Source organism: Rhamphochromis longiceps, linkage group LG7, assembly GCF_057381845.1.
Source record: "Rhamphochromis longiceps isolate RC_006_pf linkage group LG7, R_longiceps_female_GT1.1, whole genome shotgun sequence".
NCBI lineage: Eukaryota > Metazoa > Chordata > Actinopteri > Cichliformes > Cichlidae > Rhamphochromis > Rhamphochromis longiceps.
In genome coordinates, this window is record NC_140563.1 from 56,485,998 (window position 1) to 56,506,591 (window position 20,594).

The following is a 20,594-nucleotide window of genomic DNA, read 5'->3' on the forward strand; positions in this document are numbered from 1 at the left end:
ATAACTTAGCTTTACCCCCATATTAGGTTTTTTAAAAAGCTTTTTCTTTTCTCCTCCTGGAAGTCTAATGCAGTCTTCTTTACTGTGTAAGAATAGATTTCATGTCAGGCTTCTTTAAGTGCCTCGTCTCTCTCTTAAGCCTGTATTTGACTCAGTTTGTTCATCTACTAACTGGAAAAGGCCCCAAGTGTTGATTCCAGTTTTGTTAATGTTAAAGAAAGACAAACACGGTATTGTCAACAAAAACTTGTCATTTATTTTTTTAAATAAGACAGTTAAGTTTACTTTTATCATAATTGGTTATTCTAAAGTGTGCAGCGCAAGGCTCAATTTCTAAAACATACTGTATGTAAGGGCACTTCTGAGTGTCACTGCTTTCTGAAAATGAGCAGGACCTGCAGTCAGTGATAATTTATACCCAGTCCTTCAGTTCCACAGATGACAGTGTACCGTAAAGGTTTAATTATTATGGCTTCCAATTTTCCTCAAAAACTTGTAGAAGTAGTTGATCAGAATCTGAACCAAACACATCCTTCTGCTGGCAACAGCTTCATTCATTGAAGCGAGAATTCCAACACCCACGGGCAATCTACAGTATACACAGTATACAGTAGCACCTTCACTCAGGGAGGGATGAGCATATCTACGTAGTGGTGCCTACAACACTGGTAAAAACACATTTGCACATAAAGTTGACTTTCAGAACCTGAGCACAAGCTGCCCACTACACTCTCTCAAGCAAGCTTTTGATAAATGCAAAGATCCATTTGTCCCAAAAAATAAAAATAAAAACGATGATGATGACTGCATGAGGATCTCATTTCATTCAGCTCATGTAAAAGCCATTCGGACATCCCATCCATCCTTTGCGACCCATCAGAGGCACAGGACTCTTGTAACTTGTGCAGCACGATGGATTTTACTTGTCTAAACACCATCAGTCTCTTGCACTTCTCTCAAAGATCAGTAGCAGAATTAACAGGTTCTCAAACAATATTACAAAGTTCAGATGCAGAAAAATGGCACAAATTAACAACCAAAACTTAAGGCCTCAGCTCACAAACCAGTGAGGTAATAAAACAAAGCAAGCACATGTTGGCTCTGTTCATTAACACTCTGATATCTGGATGTCCACAGGTTCGCTTTTAGAACCGCATCACGACGGCCCATCGATGTTAGTGTCACGCCGTATTCTCTGAACACAGGTTTGTTTTCGATCTAAGAGACAAAAAAAGAGAATTTCAAAGTGGACACAATAAAACACTAACAGATATCAACAAAGGAAAACTTAAACGGTGATACATTATAAGTATGGGCTATTTTGGATGCACTTTGGAAAAACCAGACTTCAAAACATTTTTTAGGAACAAAATGTAGAGACTCTGGATTTTACATTTGAAAACAAGAGACTTTAAAGATATGACAAAACCTCATGTGGCATGTCATGTGATCTGTGTATATCAGGTGATTGTGCACACACATTTAAGGTTTTGTAAGTGAGAGGGATGTTACATGTAGTTTTAGACATTTAAATGCACAAAAAGGTTTTTGAAAGAAAAAAAATTGCCTGATTTGTGATGTTAAATTTAAGTGTGTGTAGTAAACAATCACCTTTTTTCCAGGTTTGGATGCATTTGTTAAAAAAAAAAAAAGTTTTACTTGTGGTCAAATTGCTTCGTATTTCTTTGTGGATTGGAGCACACATTTGTGAGGCCTTTGTAATCCTTTTGAGGCAAAAATATATCCTTCTAATAAGTAAACTGAATTTCTTTGATAACTTATCCTGGAGGGCTAATTGTAAAAAGTACACAACGTATTCATTTAGCCGAATACACAATTGTGATCACTCAGTCTTCACTATGAAGCTCTGACAGTGACGAGTCCGTTGACTTTACACGGGCAGCCTGTCCACGTTTTTGATTGGTCAGATGCTGACAGCAACACACCTTTCACAATAACATTCACACAGCTGTATTGGGAAACTCTGGTTTGACTAATTGGATTGTGGTTAACCACCTTCGTGTGAATGCTTTGCTCTCTGTCAGTCAGGGTAAGTAAAGCCATATAATGAAAGGAGATGCTGGTTATGGTACGCTTGCTTCTTAGAACAGACATGTCAACTCATTTTCCTAAAAAACACACGACATGAAAATAAAACGGCACAAATTCTCAAATCTGACCAGGCATTGCTGTAAAAAACCCAAAAGAATGAGACATCTCACCTGTTGTGGGTCATGTGGCTCTTGACTAGGTGTCCAGCAGCGAGAGCAGCCATCAGGGAGAGCTCTCCTGCCAGAACAGTGGCACAGACTACACGGGCCAGCTGACGGGCATTGTCACCTGGCTGGTTGGGATTGCTAACACCAAGCATCTGCAGGTACAGAGGTTTGGTGTTAGAGGGGAAAAAATATCCTAAAAACGCATCAACAAATGGCAGCTATGTTACATGTAGTTGAGACTACCTGCAGACAGGCCTGCTGTGGCGACAGGTTGGTGCCTCCTCCCACAGTGCCGAGCTCTATAGAAGGCATAGTGCAACTGATGTACAGGTCCTCCCCACCTGGACCGACAGCCTCCATCTGAGTAATGCAGTTAGAGCTTCCCACTGTCTGAGCTGGGTCCTTAACCGCAACACAAACAAATACTTGTTCTTTAATAATATGTCTTTTTGTTGGATCATATACCATGCCACAGACATAATGTTTCACTATTTAAACCTTTTTTTAAATGTATTTATTTTATTTTTTTGTGTTAATTTAAGGTTCTATTACTTGTCCACAGGCAATGTAGATAGCAGCGACAATGTTGGCAGCATGAGCATTGAAGCCACCTATACTGCCAGCCATGGCTGACCCCACCAAGTTCTTGTTTATGTTCAGGTCCACCAGAGCAGCTGTGCTGCTCTTCAGCACCTGGGGAAACATTAAAGGGTGATTTTACAAACTGCAGAAAAACAGAAAAACTGGAGGGGAAGAAACTGTGGCCGCTGTCATTAGATTTCTGTCAGGATCCAGCTTTGAATTGTTTTTACCTCTCTCACAACTTTAGCAGGAATGGTGGCCTCGCATACAGCAGACTTGCCTCGGCCCAGAATCCAGTTGATTGCGGCAGGCTTCTTGTCTGTGCAAAAGTTGCCACTGAGCGAAAGCACCTCTACGTCTGGATGCTGCTGCTGGAGTACATGCAGAGCATGCTCAGTGCCCTGAAGAAAAAGACAGAAAGCACTCAGCACTGAAGTCAACATTTAAATAACAAGACCGAATTACAGAAGACTTCTCATACCTTCGAGAGCATGTTCATACCCATGGCATCGCCTGTTTGAGACTGGAAGCGAATGTATAGGTTTCTGCCAGCTATGCCCACCAACAATTTCTCCAGACGAGCAAACCTACAAAGAGTACTCACTAGTTATCATCTGTGTACCAAAAACACAGTCATCAATCAGTCATAGCTCTTCCACTGACCTGCTGGTCTCATCAAACGCCTCTTTAATCATGCTAAATCCGTCCGAGGTCTCAAGCCAGACTTTGACCTCTGCAGCCCGGCACGCTGAGGGCAGCCTGACCAGAGGACCCCTGGTCATGCTGTCAGCTAGAATCCGGCTGATGCAACCCCCACTCAGCTGGACAGGAAAGAAAACACTGTCAGCAGGGAGCACACACAGAAATAACAGCAGCCAGAGTTAGATACAATAATTTTCCATTGCAGTGAGGATGACCTTTTTTATGACCTTACATCCTCTAAAACTGGCTGCATATAGGAGGGCGATAAAAGTCCAAATCAGTTTCACTACCTGCCAATGAGCCATACCATTTTAGTTTTGGTTCATAAATTGTTTGGGGTTTTTTACCCAAACCACACTTTATGTTTTTAGATTTAGGTTAGTTTTTAAAATAACCATCTTTCTTGAGCATTGTAGTGACATCACACAGACCCAATAATTAAGGGCAAAGTGCACAACACCTCTCCAGGGTTTTGCCACAATGACTCACATGCACAGATTCGCTAAGTAAAAACAACATCAACTGAACTCCCAAGCCTAGCAATTAATTACTCACCTTATCAGCTGAGACCATTTATAGAGGATGGACGATAGCCACACTGATATCAAAAATCTAGTTTTATGCTGAGTGCTTTCACAATTGCTGCCTTGATGTTTTGAAATGACTCAGTCAGAAGAGAGCCACACCACAACCTATAAACTTCTTTAATCTCTTTTTTTTTTGACTGCAATGGAAACCTGCAACTGAAGCTAATAACTCCTCAGGAAAGTCTTTACTGAGGTCACAGATCAACTAGACAATCAGATTCACTGCCACCTGCTGGTCATTAGACAGAACGCAGATTAAAGGCCCTCGCACTTTGGCTTATCAAGACTTGTGACTTATTCACAAGTGGCCAGACATCAGACATTATATTCCTGGCACGCCACAAATTTACACATGACTTTCTGGTCAGTGATGTTTCCTCCGCCCAAACACTGAAGTATTATTTACTACATATAGAGTTTTTTAAGTCCATGCTAACTGAACCACATAACCTTCTATATTATTAATCTTTCTTGACTGCCATTGCCAAATTCTATGACTTGTCAGTTTTTCCATGAATCTACAAACCCTGTAGATTTATTTATTTGCATCTACTGAAAAGATAGTTACTCTTCCCTCAGGGCTCCACACGAGACACACTTACAAAAAGTGCCCTGCATCCTCGGTTGGCGCTGGCTACCAGGCAGCCTTCTGTGGTGGCCAAAGGAACATAAAACTCCTTCTTGTCCAACAGAAGAGGGCCAGCCACTCCCACTGGCACTGGCATGTAGCCAATGACATTCTCACAGCAAGTACCCATCACCTAAAAGGCAAAGACAACACAAACTAAGCACAACTAAGAACAGAGTAAAGGAAAAAATGAACATAAAAACATTTGATTTAAAAAAAAAAAAAAAAAAAAAAAATTATATATATATATATATATATATATATATATGATTTAAAACTGACAACTGAAGATAAACATTTTTCCCAAGAATAAACAGGACTACACTTTAAAAGGACTGTCAGTACCTGTGAGTAGTTGTAGTCTTTGTAAGGTAGAGAAGCCAAGGCAGTGGGAACAGGAAGTTTGGATGATAACAGTTCTCTCCTGATGGCCACGCCCCTCTCTGGAGTCTCAAGGACACCTTCAAGTTTATAATTCATAATCTTGCGCAGGGTTACAAGATTCATCACCTCTGCATCACTCAGCAAATGGGCACCTCTCTGGAAAGAATCGTGGGCAAAACAGTGATATTTTTGAAGAATCTGAGGAACACAGAACATCATATATCTAGCTTTGTATTGTGCTTCCAGTATAACCTGACAACTTACCTGAGAATCTGAGAGGATGGCCATACATTCCTCCAGACTTCGGGGCTCCGACGTACAAACACTTGGAGGAGCACATTGTGTCTGAGCAAGAGAATCCCCAGAAGATGTACCACAAAATGCATTCTGAATCACATCTGCAGCAGAGGAATCACATGAAAAAACACAGCAGTTAGATCATCTTCATCACTGGGTACACGCGTTATCAAAGCTAGAAGCACCCGCTACGAGTCTCACCCTCTTCTCTAAATGATATGTCAGCTTCAGAGGAAAGTTTCACGTCTGAAGCAGCTGCTAAAGAGGTAGGGATGGTTGCCAAAACACTATTAGATGTCTTCTGGGGTTTCAGGGCTGGGAGGGACCTCATGCAGCAGTCCTCTGTCACCCAGGGCTTCGGACTGGGAGTGGAGCTTATAATGGTACTCTTGAGTGAAAGCGAGGACTCTGTCTCTGCTTGCTCAAAAAATACATACTTTACGGCCAGAATCAGAGCAAGACCGAGGGTTATCACCTGTTCCAGGTCGATACTGGAGAGAGAAAAAGTCATATATCAGTGGACGCAGGAATCAATAATACAAACATTGCAATATTCCATGGTTTACCTGGTGAGCTTAAGAGGCAATATGGTGCTAGGAGAGTCCAGTCTCTTTGCTACAGGCCCTTCCACTGTGCGGTTTTGACCTGAATGTTCAGCTGTCAGTCGAGTGTGAGCATGAACCAAAGCCAATCCCAGAGACTGAAAGACAACATCACACAGGCATCATCGTTCAGACCTAAAAATGCTTTATAATACACAATGTTGAAGACTAATCTAAATAAACATCCCCACCATAGATGATGGGAACTCACCATTATGATTTTAACCCTTTGAGTCACAGGATTGGGCTTGTTATCCTCTTCCTCAGCTAGCACACGGGAGAAGTGGCTCAGCTGCCAGATGGGGCGCCCCTCACGACTCTCCCTTGACAGCTACACACAAATATGCAGGACCACAAAAAATATTAATAAAAAAAATATATCACAGTTAAACTCTAGCAACTTGTTTCCTTATCTTATCTGTGTTTATTTCTCCAAATTGTTGCATGCACATCTCACCTCCAGCACCAGAGAGACACAGGCAGGGAAGAACGTCATGAAGACAAAGTAATTGGCCAGAACAGACATGCAGCCAAAACAACACATGATCTCCAACTGAGGCACACCTAGAAAAAAGGAAGAAACACAGCTGACTTCTGCTTTTCTACTCGATCAAGCATAACCACAATATTTCTAACACACAGAGCATCACTGATGATGCTTATAGGTGGAGAAACAGCAGTAATCCTTACCAGACATGGTTCCGATTCCTATAACCAGACACTCAACCACAGCATCCAGGGTGAATGTTGGGCCCAGGATGGCCATGCCGTGAGAAATGTTCTCCCTCACCTCCTCCTATTCCCAACACACAAGACCAATTCGTTAGTTAAGGATGCTTTACACTTATGTCCCCCATATGAATAAAGCCACATTTCATACATATGGTAAGACCAAATATGTGCGAAATTACCTGAGAGTTTGAGCTGAGGGCAAATTTAGCCAACGCACAGGCTCTAGACAGGTCAATAAGCAGGAGGAAAAAGGGCAGCGCTTCACTGCAGGGAGAGCAGACAAGTGTCAGCCAGGGAGTGACCTGGAATACTTTCCTTCAGTGTCATCTTACAATTACAGATCAGTGAACTTAATCTTACAGCTGAATTAAATCCTTGTCTCTAATGCAAAGGAGCTGCAGAGCTTCAAATGTATTGCCCTAAAATTGTGAAACAATGTGTACATCACCCTGCTGGTAAATGTTAACTATTTTGTCTACCTGATCTCACTAGCACATTAGCTGCCTCTTATCCTGCTACTACCAACTGTGTTAGCTACGCAACTAGTTTTAACATGGATTAGTGATTTTAAAAAAACCCTCTCACTAACAATCATTTGCAGAAAGAAGGCCTCCCCTATAGTCAACACAGAAAAAGTAATAACTTTTGACAACAAAGTAAGCTGGCAGCAAGTTAAAGCTCTGTAAGATCAGCCTCTTCTGAGGAGGAAGTACAGTGTAATGTAACATCAGTCTAACTGAAACTCTTTGCATAACCTCGAACAGGGACAACATGTATATCCTTATCCTTACTTATTTTCTTACTTAGATTTATTATTGCTCATTAATAACACAAAGGTGTTTCTTACTGGATTAACTATGTTAATCAACAGAATAATAATTTAATAGAATACTTAATTGCTAAAATAATCCACTGCCTATGTACACTCTCAATATGTCACAGACCACTTTAAGAACCACTCTCCTAGCGTATATGTGAGTCCATTGGAAACACTTACTTCAGACCTGTCAGCTCCTTCCCAAAGAAATGGATGACGACTGTACTGAAGACAAAGCTGGAAAATACTGTAAATAATCCAGCAATACCTGGAGACGGAGGAGAAATGGAATGTTGGTGTATTTTTATGATAAATTTGCTAGCCAGTCATTTGTTTTTCAGTCTAAATGAAAAGCAAAGAAACAAACCAACCCAAGTAGTTTGGGGTTAAAAATGTAATACATTAAAATCATGTTCTATATTAAATCCACTGACAACATTTTATGGCAATTCAAACAGCTGAAGCTGGAAAGTAGTAAAAGAAAAACTGTGGCCACTAATGAGTGGTGATTATACAGCCAAAACAAATCTGTATGATGTGAGAAGAAGTGTTTACTACTGTCCAAAACTGGGGGAAAAAAACCCAACAAACATCTCATGATACTGACCTAGAATATATTTGGATCCAAGCTGTCTGAGATTCTTGAACTGGAAATAAATATAAATAATGGCCATGCACCGAGTGACTGTCAGAATAACTGCATCACTGCTCTGGATTTTCTGCAAGAAAAAAAAAACAGACATTAGTGTAGACCCTCAGGGGCGATCGTGGCTCAAGAGTTGGCAGTTGGTCTTGTAATTGGAAGGTTGCTGGTTCGAGCCCCGGCTCGGACGTTGTGTCGTTGGGCAAGACACTTCACCCGTTGCCTACTGGTGGTGGTCAGAGGGCCCAGTGGCCCCAGTGTCCAGCAGCCTCGCCTCTGTCAGTGCGCCCCAAGGCAGCTGTGGCTACAATGTAGCTTGCCATCACATGTGTGTGAATGTGTGTGAATGGGTGAATGACTGAATGTAGTGTAAAGTTCTTTGGGGTCCATAGGGAGTAAGTAAAAGCGCTATACAAATACAGGCCATTTACCATTTTACAAAACTCCGACAACATTTCTTAGAGAGTGCCACACCAGCCTCACCTCCTCCTCAACTTTGGGGCATTGGTTCCACTTGCACATCTGGTTGCTTGTTGCCAGGCTGTTCATAGACACGAAGCATACTGTCAAAGCCAGGGTCCCCACGATTACCTCCCATGGGTGCGAGGCCACCAGCAACCCATGAAGTCTAAATAGACGTGCCAACATGGTCTCAGGATATCTTCCTACTACACAAGATCCCAGAATCACCTGCGTTACAAGAACATTGTCCAGTCACTGGTAGTTAGCAAGTCTGACTTCTGTACGGCTTTAAAATCAAAATGCAGCTTGTGTGATGATGGCGAAATATAGTGAAAGACGATCGTCAAGTTTAATATACACACTCGGTCGCCGCAGTGCTGTCAAAAGGATTTAAACAATAGGATTCACAAAGGTATCATTACTCCTGGTTAGCATTACCTAGATGTTAACACACTGAGGCTATATTAGCGCAGCTTAGCTAATGCTAGTTACCGTAACATCGGTCAACATTAGCTACGCTGACTAATTTTACAGCCTGTCACCAAAATAACTTAATCCCCCTGGCTCATTACATTTTAAGTACTACTCTGCATTATACGGAAACCTGTAAACATACAAAGAGTTTCTTCGTGGTCAGAGAGTCCTTTCCATAGCGACAGTGCCCTTCCCACAAATCGCTTAGCCTGCTACATTGCCTGATCTGATGTAATGAAACTAATATGGCGATCCGGAAATACTGACGTCAATCCGCTTGTGAAGTCCTGACGTATGAACCCTGCTTCCGGCTCCAAGCTCCTGCTGAGTTAATAGAGGCTGTTGCCGTTATACCGTTTAGTAGTTTAGTAGTACAGTGTATCTTATTTTATTTAACACAAACAAGCCCTCAAGAATAATCAGTGGTCGTTGTCTGCATCTGTGGCTTTTATCAGCGCTGTTCATGTGGATCACGTCTCTGCTTTTTTTCATTCAAAGACGAAGGTAGTGGCCTACTTTTGCCCAGCGAGATTTTTTTTAAAAAAAGTATTTGTCCGCTTCCTGATTTCTTAGTAATCAAATAAATATTAGACAAAGATAATCTAAGTAACCAAAAATGCAGTTTTTAAATTATGATTTCATTTATTTATGGGAAAAGGGTTATTCAAACTTACCTGGCCCCATGTAAAAAAAAAAAAAAAAAAAGCTTCCTAAACCCAATAACTGGGTGATAACAATGACAATGGCAATGTGGAAGAATCTTAGCCTACTGGTCTGTATAATTGTTTAAATTCACCTACATTAAAGGGTTTGGAGCTTAAATAACCTGTTTAATGTCACACCAAAGATTTCCATTCGTTTTTGAGTCCAGACTTTCTTTAGGTCACTTTAAAACCTTCATTCTATTTATTTATTTATTTATTTATTACTGCGGTATTTTGGATCTTTGTCCTGCTGCATAACCCAAGTGTGCTTCAGCTTTAAGGTAGAAACTGATGGCTGGACATTCTCCTTTTGCAGTTTCTGGTAAAGAGCAGAATTCATGGTTCCATCAATTCACCCAGGTCCTTAAGCAGCAAAGGATGCCCAGACCATCACACTACCACCACCATGTTTGACTGTTGATATGATGATCTTTTTCTGAAATGCTGTGTTAGTTTTACCCCAGATGTAACGGGACTCAAACCTTTCAAAAACTTCTCATCCTTTCAAAAACCACTTTTTCTCATCCGTCCACAGAATATTTTCCCAAAAGTCTTGGGGATCATCAAGACATTTTTTTGTAAATGCGAGACTAATCTTTGTGTTATTTTTAGTCAGCAGTGGTACTTTCCTTGGAACTTTCCCATGGATGCCATTTTTGATCAGTGTCTGTCTTATTGTTGAATCATGAACACTGACCATACGTGAGAGTAGCCTGCAGTTCTTTAAATGTTTTTCTGGGTTCTTCTGTCTTTCCAAGCATCCATTGAATGGACAGATAACATCTGATAACATCCAAAGAGAGGACATTTGGGTAGCATTTCTGCCTTAATAAATGAAATCATAATTTAAAAAAATATCATCCATTCATTCTTTTCCACTTATCTTTGTCAGGATCACCCATCCCAGCCACCATATCACCAGTCTGTTGCACATCTAACACATAGAGACAGACAACCATTCGCACTCACATTCATGAGTTACCAATTAGAATTACCAATTAACCTAACCCCACTACTGCATGGCTTTGGACATGTGTGGGAGCTGGAGTGCCCAGAGAGAACCCACTCTTACACAGAGAGAACATGCAAACTCCACACAGAAAGGCCCCAACCAGGTGGTGGAATTGAACTCAGAACCTTCTTGCTGTGAGGCAACAGTGCTAATAACCACACTGCTCCATTTAATTTTAAAAACTGCATTTTGTATTTACTTGGATTATGTCTGTATAATATTAAATTTGGTTTGAGTGCGAACATTTATGAAAAAACAAAGCTATGGAATCAGGAAGGAGGTAAATACTTTTTCACAGAGCTGTAGCTAGATGCTGAGTTGTCTAATACGAGTTTTTTTTTCTCATTCATTGCCTTCATTTGCCTACAAAGACTGCCTCAACATTTTTTGATCAAATTACTCCTTACGTAATTACTTACCTACTTACTGAATCTGTCATAATCGACTTTTAGTCCAAGGATATTTTGTGAATAAGGCCCTTGATCTAGCTGCTTGAATCAAGCTTCAAGACCTGAAATATTTGTGTTTATATTGTGCTCACATAGTGGTCACTCCTACATAAAGCTGTGCTTATGTATGAAAACCTGGAGCCAGGCTGGGAACTTGGCAGAGACAGAGTGTCCTTTCACAGTGTGCAGAAGGTGGCTCTTGGATAGGTTTACAGCAGTCTAACAGCATTTTTTTCTTTTTCTTTTTTTCTTTTTTTTGTTGGCCCAACCCTCCAGCTCCTGTTATGGCTCCTAATCTGACTTTTCTTCTTATATACACAACACTAGCAGGAATATTTTCCATCCAAAGGTCTCATTATTAATTTGCATCCAGTATACAGGGAGTGCAGAATTATTAGGCAAGTTGTATTTTTGAGGAATAATTTTATTATTGAACAACAACCATGTTCTCAATGAACCCAAAAAACTCATTAATATCAAAGCTGAATGTTTTTGGAAGTAGTTTTTAGTTTGTTTTTAGTTTTAGCTATTTTAGGGGGATATCTGTGTGTGCAGGTGACTATTACTGTGCATAATTATTAGGCAACTTAACAAAAAACAAATATATACCCATTTCAATTATTTATTTTTACCAGTGACACCAATATAACATCTCCACATTCACAAATATACATTTCTGACATTCAAAAACAAAACAAAAACAAATCAGCGACCAACATAGCCACCTTTCTTTGCAAGGACACTCAAAAGCCTGCCATCCATGGATTCTGTCAGTGTTTTGATCTGTTCACCATCAACATTGCGTGCAGCAGCAACCACAGCCTCCCAGACACTGTTCAGAGAGGTGTACTGTTTTCCCTCCTTGTAAATCTCACATTTGATGATGGACCACAGGTTCTCAATGGGGTTCAGATCAGGTGAACCAGGAGGCCATGTCATTAGTTTTTCTTCTTTTATACCCCTTCTTGCCAGCCACGCTGTGGAGTACTTGGACGCGTGTGATGGAGCATTGTCCTGCATGAAAATCATGTTTTTCTTGAAGGATGCAGCCTTCTTCCTGTACCACTGCTTGAAGAAGGTGTCTTCCAGAAACTGGCAGTAGGACTGGGAGTTGAGCTTGACTCCATCCTCAGCGGCTGCACGCTTGACTTTTCTCAGTTCATGGGCAGTTATTTTGCGCCTTGGTTTTTCCACACACTTCTTGCGACCCTTTTGACTATTTTGAATGAAACGCTTGTTGTTCGATGATCACGCTTCAGAAGCTTTGCAATTTTGAGACTGCTGCATCCCTCTGCAAGATATCTCACTATTTTTGACTTTTCTGAGCCTGTCAAGTCCTTCTTTTGACCCATTTTGCCAAAGGAAAGGACGTTGCCTAATAATTATGCACACCTGATATAGGGTGTTGATGTCATTAGACCACACCCCTTCTCATTACAGAGATGCACATCACCTAATATGCTTAATTGGTAGTAGGCTTTCGAGCCTATACAGCTTGGAGTAAGACAACATGCATGAAGAGGATGATGTGGACAAAATACTCATTTACCTAATAATTCTGCACTCCCTGTAATCTTACAACATATTCACAGCCACAACATTATAATCATATAAACCAGCTAGGCGTAATTCCCTTTCACCTTTATTGTATTTAAAGAACATTTCTGAGCAGAAAAGACTGTAAGATAGTTAAAAAAAATGATTGTCCTTTCAGCTTGTTGGATGTGGAAATTTTATATTTCCAACAAACAGTGTCAAACTCTTATGAGAACTTTTATGAGCTTTTCTTATATGAAAATATCGTGGTAGTGTTAAGCAACCACTGTTTGGTGATGACTGTAATAAATGGAAACAGTATTTGTTTTCCTCTCGCACATGCTCAGTGAAGCGAGGCTTATTCTCGGAAGACACACAGAGAGTGGGTGAGAGCGTGAGCAGATCCCGGTGGGGGTTTTAATTCTTCTTTTAATTTTTGAAAGTAATTTTTCTTTCATTTATAAATAGATTCATTGGTTTAAAAACAGCATTTGCATTGCATTTCATTTTCAATATTTGTTTCTAAAGTATAATAAAGCATGTGACTGGGTTTAATGGCTCTCTGTTAGTTGTGTCACATGTAAAACTAAAAAAAAAAAAAAAACGCAAGTGGTTTCCGGTGTCACTTTCAGTTTCTTTGTGTTTTTGTTTTTTTAGGTTAGCTTCATAAAACCAACTTGAAGAGAGAAGAAACAAAAGACACACCTCAGACCAATATGCCTGCACACCTGCACGCTATGCTTTTTTTTTTTTTTTCAACAAATGCCTGGACTTTTGTTTTGCATGGTGTATTTAAGTATGACTTTCATGGCATTACTGATAATAATAACCAATCTGCATGACTTTGAGTTGACATTTATGACCCAGCAAAATCACCAATCTACATTCCAACCTGGCTCATATTAGTCACTCGTGTAGGTAGCATATAGAATTTTCACGTGTGTTTTAATAGGTTGATTATAGTTTAAATGCGTTTAAGCCAGTATCTTAGAATTCTTTTGAAGAATTAGTTTGCTTTTCTGTCATAAAGAGATAATCAGGATTGTGTTATTTCAGAACAAAGCCAAGTCACTGAACGACCGTCGTAGATTGATTTTTTTTTTTATTCTTTCTCCACCCCCCACCCCCCAAAAACATAGAAATGACCTCACTGTTGAGTTTTCTCACACACCACCTCCAAGTTTTAAGTCTTGAGAGCTCCCACGATTGGTACAGCTCTCTTCCTTCTCACCCTTCCCTTAGTGAGTTCAGATGACTCCAGACACGGGGTTTTAATTCAAACTATTTTAACCAGGTTTGTTCAGGAAGCAGTCGTTTCAGTAAAGCGCATTTGCAGGGGAAACCATTTTTTATTTGCTCCTTCCCCCCTCTTAAAAAAAGTTTTGTTTTTTTGCTTTTTTACCTACTACAGAGACAAACCAATGATTACACACAAAACACGTCTTTCTGCTTTTTCTTGCTTTTCAGTTCGTTTCTTTCTTTCGGTTTTTTTTTTTTTTTTTACTTGAGCTGTAATTAGTTTCCTGAACCCCTCCCTCTTTTCCGGGTTATTTCTCTGTCCTGTGGTCCTCAGCTCAGCGCGGTTATGACAGCTTGTCGCGCTTCTTCTGAACACGGTTTCCGCTGATTAACAACGTATAATCAGACATTCAAGTTTGCGTTGTCCACAGATGTCGCGACAGCAGTGTGGGAAAAGTGGAAGGGCAGGGAAGACGAATGCCCACTCTTTTTTCTGACAGGTAAGTTTTCATTCTTCCTTTTTTTCATTCTTCACTTTTGTGAGTCGAAGTTTTACTGTCGAAGCAGCGAAGACGGAACATTTGCATTGAACCCACGTTTTGACAACTTTCAGGTTTAAAAACTGCTTGCCAGGTCTTTTGGGGAGACCGGCACCAGCGTGAAGAGCAAGGTGAGGGCTTTTCACAGTATGGAAGGTATCCATCACATCTAAATTAGCTCTCCCGTTTGCTATATCATAGATGGCAACTGCCTCCCAATTTCACTTCTGTCTCTTTCTGTCTGCTTAAAGAGATGAGATCATATAAGCTATATATTCTGTGGTGTTCCGTTGTTTTTATTGAAGGTATTTGCAATGATAGTCTTCAAACAACAATAAACAGATCGCACGTTTAGAAGTTTGGAATAAGCTGTTTTGATCTTATTTATTTATTTATTTATTTATTATCGTCCACTCTGAATTGGATAACTCATTTTAACTTCTTGTCTAGTGTATATTCACGTCACCTTTGTGTTTTGGTCACTCTTTTTAAGGGCACACTTATAAATTTCAGACGAATATCTCCTGTTTTGAATCGGGAGATGTTGGGGTTTTTTTGTTTTGTTTTTTAAAACTAGGCCTATGAATTTTTAAAGCAAATGACAATGAGGCAACTATATCCATGTGAAATCTGTAAAACTAAATTTCCAAACGTAAAGGTATTTTTAATAGCAATTAGATGTCTCTCTGTGTGTTGTATACTTCTCATTATATAAAGAAAAAAAATCATATATGTCAGATCTGAATAAGACCCTGTTTTCTGTTTTATTTCGTGAATATTAACGTCCGCATATACAATAAAGAAATGCAAAATGTTACCTTTGTACTGTAGAAACTGTAAGTATTAAGATAAGATAAGATAAGACTTTATTAATCCCACAACGGGGAAATTTTTGCGTCACCTCAGCTCAGGTACAGATATATGAAGGAAATACAAAAACACAAATAAGTACAATCAATGAAAAAAAGTAAGATAATACACTATATTACAAGCGTACTTAGGAGTTGGTGAAATCTGATTCTGTGTTTCCTCAGAAATTCTTAAGTAAATAATTCTTAATAGAATATTTATTTTATTTTTTTAAAACCAGAGAATTTATTGAACCTTCCCACCATTAAAAAAAATCAATTGAATGTAAATTTACATATATATGTATGCATTTGTATAATTTTTGCCACATCTATTTATTGCTTAAAAATAAATTAAAATCAGTTTTGTTAGGGAAAAAGTGATGAAGTCTCACAAACTCATGTATCAAATCTTGTGCAATTGGCGTTACGAAGTGACACTTTCTTTCTTTTGGACACTTGTCACATTTCTATGAAGGTAACACAAGATAAGATAAGAAAAGATAGATTTTTATTGTCACTGTTACCAGAACAATGAAACACAGTTGTCATCTCTCCATTGGCAGAATGGAGAGCACAGAGAATGTACACAAAAAGGATATGCACAAGTTGTATACACACACACACACACACACACATACATACATACATACACACGTACGTACATACGTACATACGTACGTACGTACGTATGTGTGTGTGTTTATGTATGTTATACTGTAATAAATACAGTTTATAAATATAGTGCGAGTGTCCTTGAGTGTTAGCAGCACAGTTAACCTTCAATCAGGGTGTAGGTAGGGTACGTTTGACAGACTGTGGGTAGAAGCTTCTATTGAATCTGTTTGTCTTTGCAAGGCTTCACTGGATGTGCTAAAGTTATTGCAAAATAAACAAATATGGAGTAACCCTATTCTAAAAGAAACTGAACATTTTTTTTAAGGTGGTTAGGTATTTCTGAAGAATAACATTATCAGTTGGGTTTATGTTCCTTCATGTTGTGTTTTCTCTCACTACAGAATGACCATGCGATGTTTATCGCTGCGACTAAGACGAAAGCAGTTCCTTCCTTCCCTCCTGTCATTGCTGACTATATCCATCCTGCTATTGGTCTGTGTCAAGCACAGCTACATCACTGAACCTTCACATATTGGTACGGACATGCAGATAATTCCCAAGTACAATATTGATTGCTCTGCTATTTATGACATGGACCCAGTGGAGGTGGGGAAATCTCTGCTGATCAAAAAGAAAGACGTTGTGGAGATTAAAGATGAAAGTCTAGCTTATCTTACCTCTAACTGTACTTTATTCAGAAAGTACAGGGGTTATGATAATGTGTGTGCCACAGAAGAGGAGCAAGACTTTCCTATTGCTTATTCTTTGGTTGTGCATAAATCTGCCTGGATGGTAGAGAGACTCATCAATGCACTGTACTCACCCAGTAATATCTACTGTATCCACTATGATCAAAAGTCCTCTGCTCAGTTCATATCAGCTATGGAGGGTTTGGCCCAGTGTCTGCCCAATGTCTTCATTACCAGCAAGAAAGAATCAGTATATTATGCAAGCATTAGCCGATTAAAGGCTGATCTCAACTGTCTGTCTGACCTTTTGGGTTCAGAAGTCAAGTGGAAGTATGTCATCAACCTCTGTGGCCAAGACTTCCCTCTCAAGTCCAACGTGGAGCTAGTGTCAGAACTAAAGCAACTGAATGGCAGAAACATGCTAGAGACGAGCCGACCCACACCAGCTAAGAAACAACGGTTCACCTTTCACTATGAGCTGAAAGATGCCAGCTTTGAATATCAAAAACTGCCAGTGAAAACAGAGTATGTAAAGAACCCACCACCACACAATATTGAGGTGTTCTCTGGAAATGCCTACTTTGTGCTTTCCCGGAAGTTCATTGAGCATATGAATGCCTCAGGTGTAGTGAAAGATTTTTTGTCCTGGTCAGAGGACACCTACTCCCCAGATGAACACTTCTGGGCAACACTTGTGCGACTGCCAGGTGTCCCTGGAGAGGTGGCTAGATCCAAGCCTGATATCACAGACCTGATGAGCAAAACCAGGCTGGTGAAGTGGCAGTACCTGGAGGAGCAGCTGTACCCACCGTGCACAGGGACACACGTTCGCAGCGTTTGTATATTTGGTGCTGCGGAAATGCGTTGGTTGCTGAACTATGGCCACTGGTTTGCCAATAAGTTTGACCCCAAAGTGGACCCTGTACTCATTCAGTGCCTTGAGGAGAAGCTGAAGGAAAAGCAGAAGTTATTTCAATCAGTATCACTGACTTGTCGTAAAGGTTAAACGATGGCTAAAATGGATCAGGAACAAATATTATGTTCTTTCAGTGATTTTTCAAATTTGACTGCTATTTCTTATACATCATTATCTTTGAAGTTACAAATCAACATAATTGATTAATTATAATGAGCTATAAGTAATAGCGAAGGGGACTAATCACTGTTTTCTGGTCTTTTAGAAACAAAAGTTTAAGTGGGAAAGACAAAATGCAGCGTTGAGATATGAAAATGGTGTTTACAGCTCTAATATGTTGCAACGTCGTTTGTTTAAGGAAAGCTGCCGAGCTCCGTTCTTTTCTCAGGGTGTTTCTGTCTCACTTGAGTCACTTGTTTATCTACAAAGATAATGTTGGTTTTATGGTAAATGGTAAATGGACTGATTCTTATATAGCGCTTTTCTACTCTCCCGGAGTACTCAAAGTGCTCTATAAATTTTATGTATTTTTTTATGTATTCAGTTTTTAAGAGATTTATTTCTTAGATTTCTGTCTTCACAGAAAAGTCCAGTTTACAAAAAACACACCCACGAGGAACATGTCTTAGCAGAAACAGTCGTCTGCTTCTCATTGTGAATGGGGAAAACAGGGATAATATTTGTTTTTGTTAATTGGTTGAATGAAACTGTAATGAGAGGTAATTATACAATAATGACTGGTTACATTTTAAAAGCTAACATGCTCTTGCCTGTTTCTGACGGATTCCCTTTTCCTCTGATACATGTGTTAAAGTTTTACTACAGATTCAGTTTTCGGATCATTCTGATGGTGCTCTTGCAAACTATAATAACAAAATATTATTTCCTCAACACACAGCATGCTATCTGGACAGCCCCTTTTTCCATGAAATGCAATGGAACACACTGGATTGGTTTTTACACAGAATACTGTGTAAAACTGAGGAGAGGTCATCTATTCTATGTCATCTATTCCTCACAAATTAATCGAGAGCTAATTTGTTTGCAACAATCCAACTGGTTGATGGATACAAGCTGCTTTAGTAAGGGTTGATTCCAACTATATATGTAATGCAGGTTTGCATCAAACTATAACGTAAATTGGAAAAATAAACAGCCTCTCAGTGTTAGACTGTATATAAAAGATTAACAGAACTTGTTAGGTTATAAAAGTAAAGGTCATGGAGGAAACAAATGCAGTATGTGCCTGTTGATGGGGAAATAAGCCCGATGTTCATCTGATATGGCATTATCAAGTGACCTGCTTTAAACATGTCCTTAAATAGTTCCTTGTGATTTTCTAGTCTTTGATGCTTGAATTGAGTTGAACACAACAAGGTGTTCATTTTACAAATTATGGTCCTCAAATAAAGTGAAAAATGACAACATGATTCAGAATGGGCGTACTCTGTTATTTATAGCTAGTACTACTGAGCATGGATCGTTGCTTGGTTTCTCATTCAGATCCACCCCAAAAGTTATGCCTGGTTGGGGAAAAAAAACAAAACAAAAAACAGCAAAAACAAAAACCACAATAGTCAAAAGACTCTAAATAAAGGGTGGCCTCTTTTAATTACAGTTTATACTTTTCTTTTTTCTTTACTGCTTTCACACAGATGTTTTGAGTTTTACGATAGACAGGAAATGAACACTGCAAAAAAAAGTTCTGCTACAATTGGGATTGTGTACTGAAATACCTTAAATGGTTATTCATTTTAAAGCATTACTGCAACATGAATCGATATGCACACAAGAAAGTAAAAAAAAAAGAGGCTATCTCAAGAGGATCTCTATTGTTATCTGAGCTCTATTTACATGTTTACAAATGTCAGCAGTGGATAAACATAGGAACATATTGCAGCTACCACAACTCTGAGCAAAACAATAACTTGAAAAAAATGTGGTTCACATAAATCAACCATGGTTGTTTACAATTATAATTAGCACTGAGCTACGAGGCTCCTATTGTCGAGATTTCATCCTTGAGAACATAAACAGGAGAAGAGCAGATTGTCATGGTTCTCGCAGGACTGCTCTCTTTTGCATCCACTGTCTCTCTTTCTTGTTCTTTCGATTCTTAGGTGGAGTTGGGCAGGCGCTGGTGCATTGCGCTGACCCACTTTCAGCCAGCCTGCTTACCATTATCACATCACTTATGGGAGTAAAAGGGTCAGCAGAAACCTTACTCCTTGCCAGCTCATCTTCACCCTTGTGGTGGTAATCAGGTTCTCAACTTATGAGTGCCTTCGTTACCTGACCTTGTTCTCCTGTTTGTGCTCCGAGTTGATTCAGTGCCTTGGCTGGACTTGAGTTACCTGCAAATTGAGATGGGCAAACTAGGGCTTTCTGAAACAATGGAAAGTCTGAAGCAATTGTGCTGGATTTGTGTTGATGTTTTGAAACAATCTGACATCTAATCTATGTTTGCTCATCTTTAACGACATCATTTATTTACAGAACATTGAGCATGTCACAGATGGAGTCATGAAAGCTTATTCAATTACAGTAAATCATAGACTTTATGGGATGTTCCAGTTTTGCATATGAATAAAATGACCCGTATGAGAACACTACACATGTAAGGACAAGTAGAAGCTTGTTTTTTTTCTGCAAATCTATCACTGACACAATCAGCAACAACACCAAAACAACCCTCATGTTACTGTGGAAACTGACTTGTTTCGGCATTAACCCATGATATCTTACAGGTTTCTGACAGCAGGTAACTGGGAGAAAATCCTTATATACTGCTGAGGAATGCCAGTTACAAAAAAATTGTGCAGACTGGCAACAGCAGTTAATACGATGCAAACCAACCAGAAACACACAGATGAAAGGAGTCCGTAAAAGACTAATGGACAAGCTTTTTGTTATTG

The 20,594-nt window shown here is 39.5% G+C and overlaps 2 protein-coding genes across 4 annotated transcripts; one reads left to right on the forward strand and one right to left on the reverse strand.

The window, feature by feature from the left end:
• Positions 1-233: 233 nt before the first annotated feature.
• LOC146666436 (3-hydroxy-3-methylglutaryl-coenzyme A reductase-like) lies at positions 234-9,404 on the reverse strand. The gene is made up of 20 exons (XM_085414457.1): positions 9,272-9,404; positions 8,677-8,883; positions 8,158-8,269; positions 7,731-7,818; positions 6,913-6,997; positions 6,692-6,797; positions 6,459-6,565; positions 6,213-6,332; positions 5,966-6,099; positions 5,601-5,890; positions 5,367-5,500; positions 5,064-5,258; positions 4,693-4,851; positions 3,465-3,622; positions 3,283-3,388; positions 3,032-3,202; positions 2,772-2,912; positions 2,463-2,621; positions 2,223-2,371; positions 234-1,218 (listed from the first exon to the last, which is right to left on the reverse strand). Exons 2-20 carry the CDS (start codon positions 8,839-8,841, stop codon positions 1,182-1,184), a joined length of 2,616 nt encoding a protein of 871 aa, XP_085270583.1. The 5' UTR covers positions 8,842-8,883; positions 9,272-9,404; the 3' UTR covers positions 234-1,181.
• A 4,374-nt stretch (positions 9,405-13,778) lies between these two features.
• Positions 13,779-19,129, forward strand: LOC146666437 (beta-1,3-galactosyl-O-glycosyl-glycoprotein beta-1,6-N-acetylglucosaminyltransferase 4-like). 3 transcript variants are annotated; one of them, XM_085414462.1, is made up of 3 exons: positions 13,780-14,569; positions 14,683-14,764; positions 16,476-19,129. In XM_085414462.1, the coding sequence occupies exon 3, from the start codon at positions 16,477-16,479 to the stop codon at positions 17,767-17,769; it is 1,293 nt and encodes a 430-aa protein (XP_085270588.1). In that variant the 5' UTR covers positions 13,780-14,569; positions 14,683-14,764; position 16,476; the 3' UTR covers positions 17,770-19,129. The 3 variants fall into 3 exon arrangements, with proteins under 3 accessions (XP_085270586.1, XP_085270588.1, XP_085270587.1); XM_085414461.1 differs by having other exon boundaries at positions 13,785-14,569; positions 14,683-14,739; XM_085414460.1 differs by lacking the exon at positions 14,683-14,764 and having other exon boundaries at positions 13,779-14,569.
• The last annotated feature ends 1,465 nt before the right edge of the window (positions 19,130-20,594 follow it).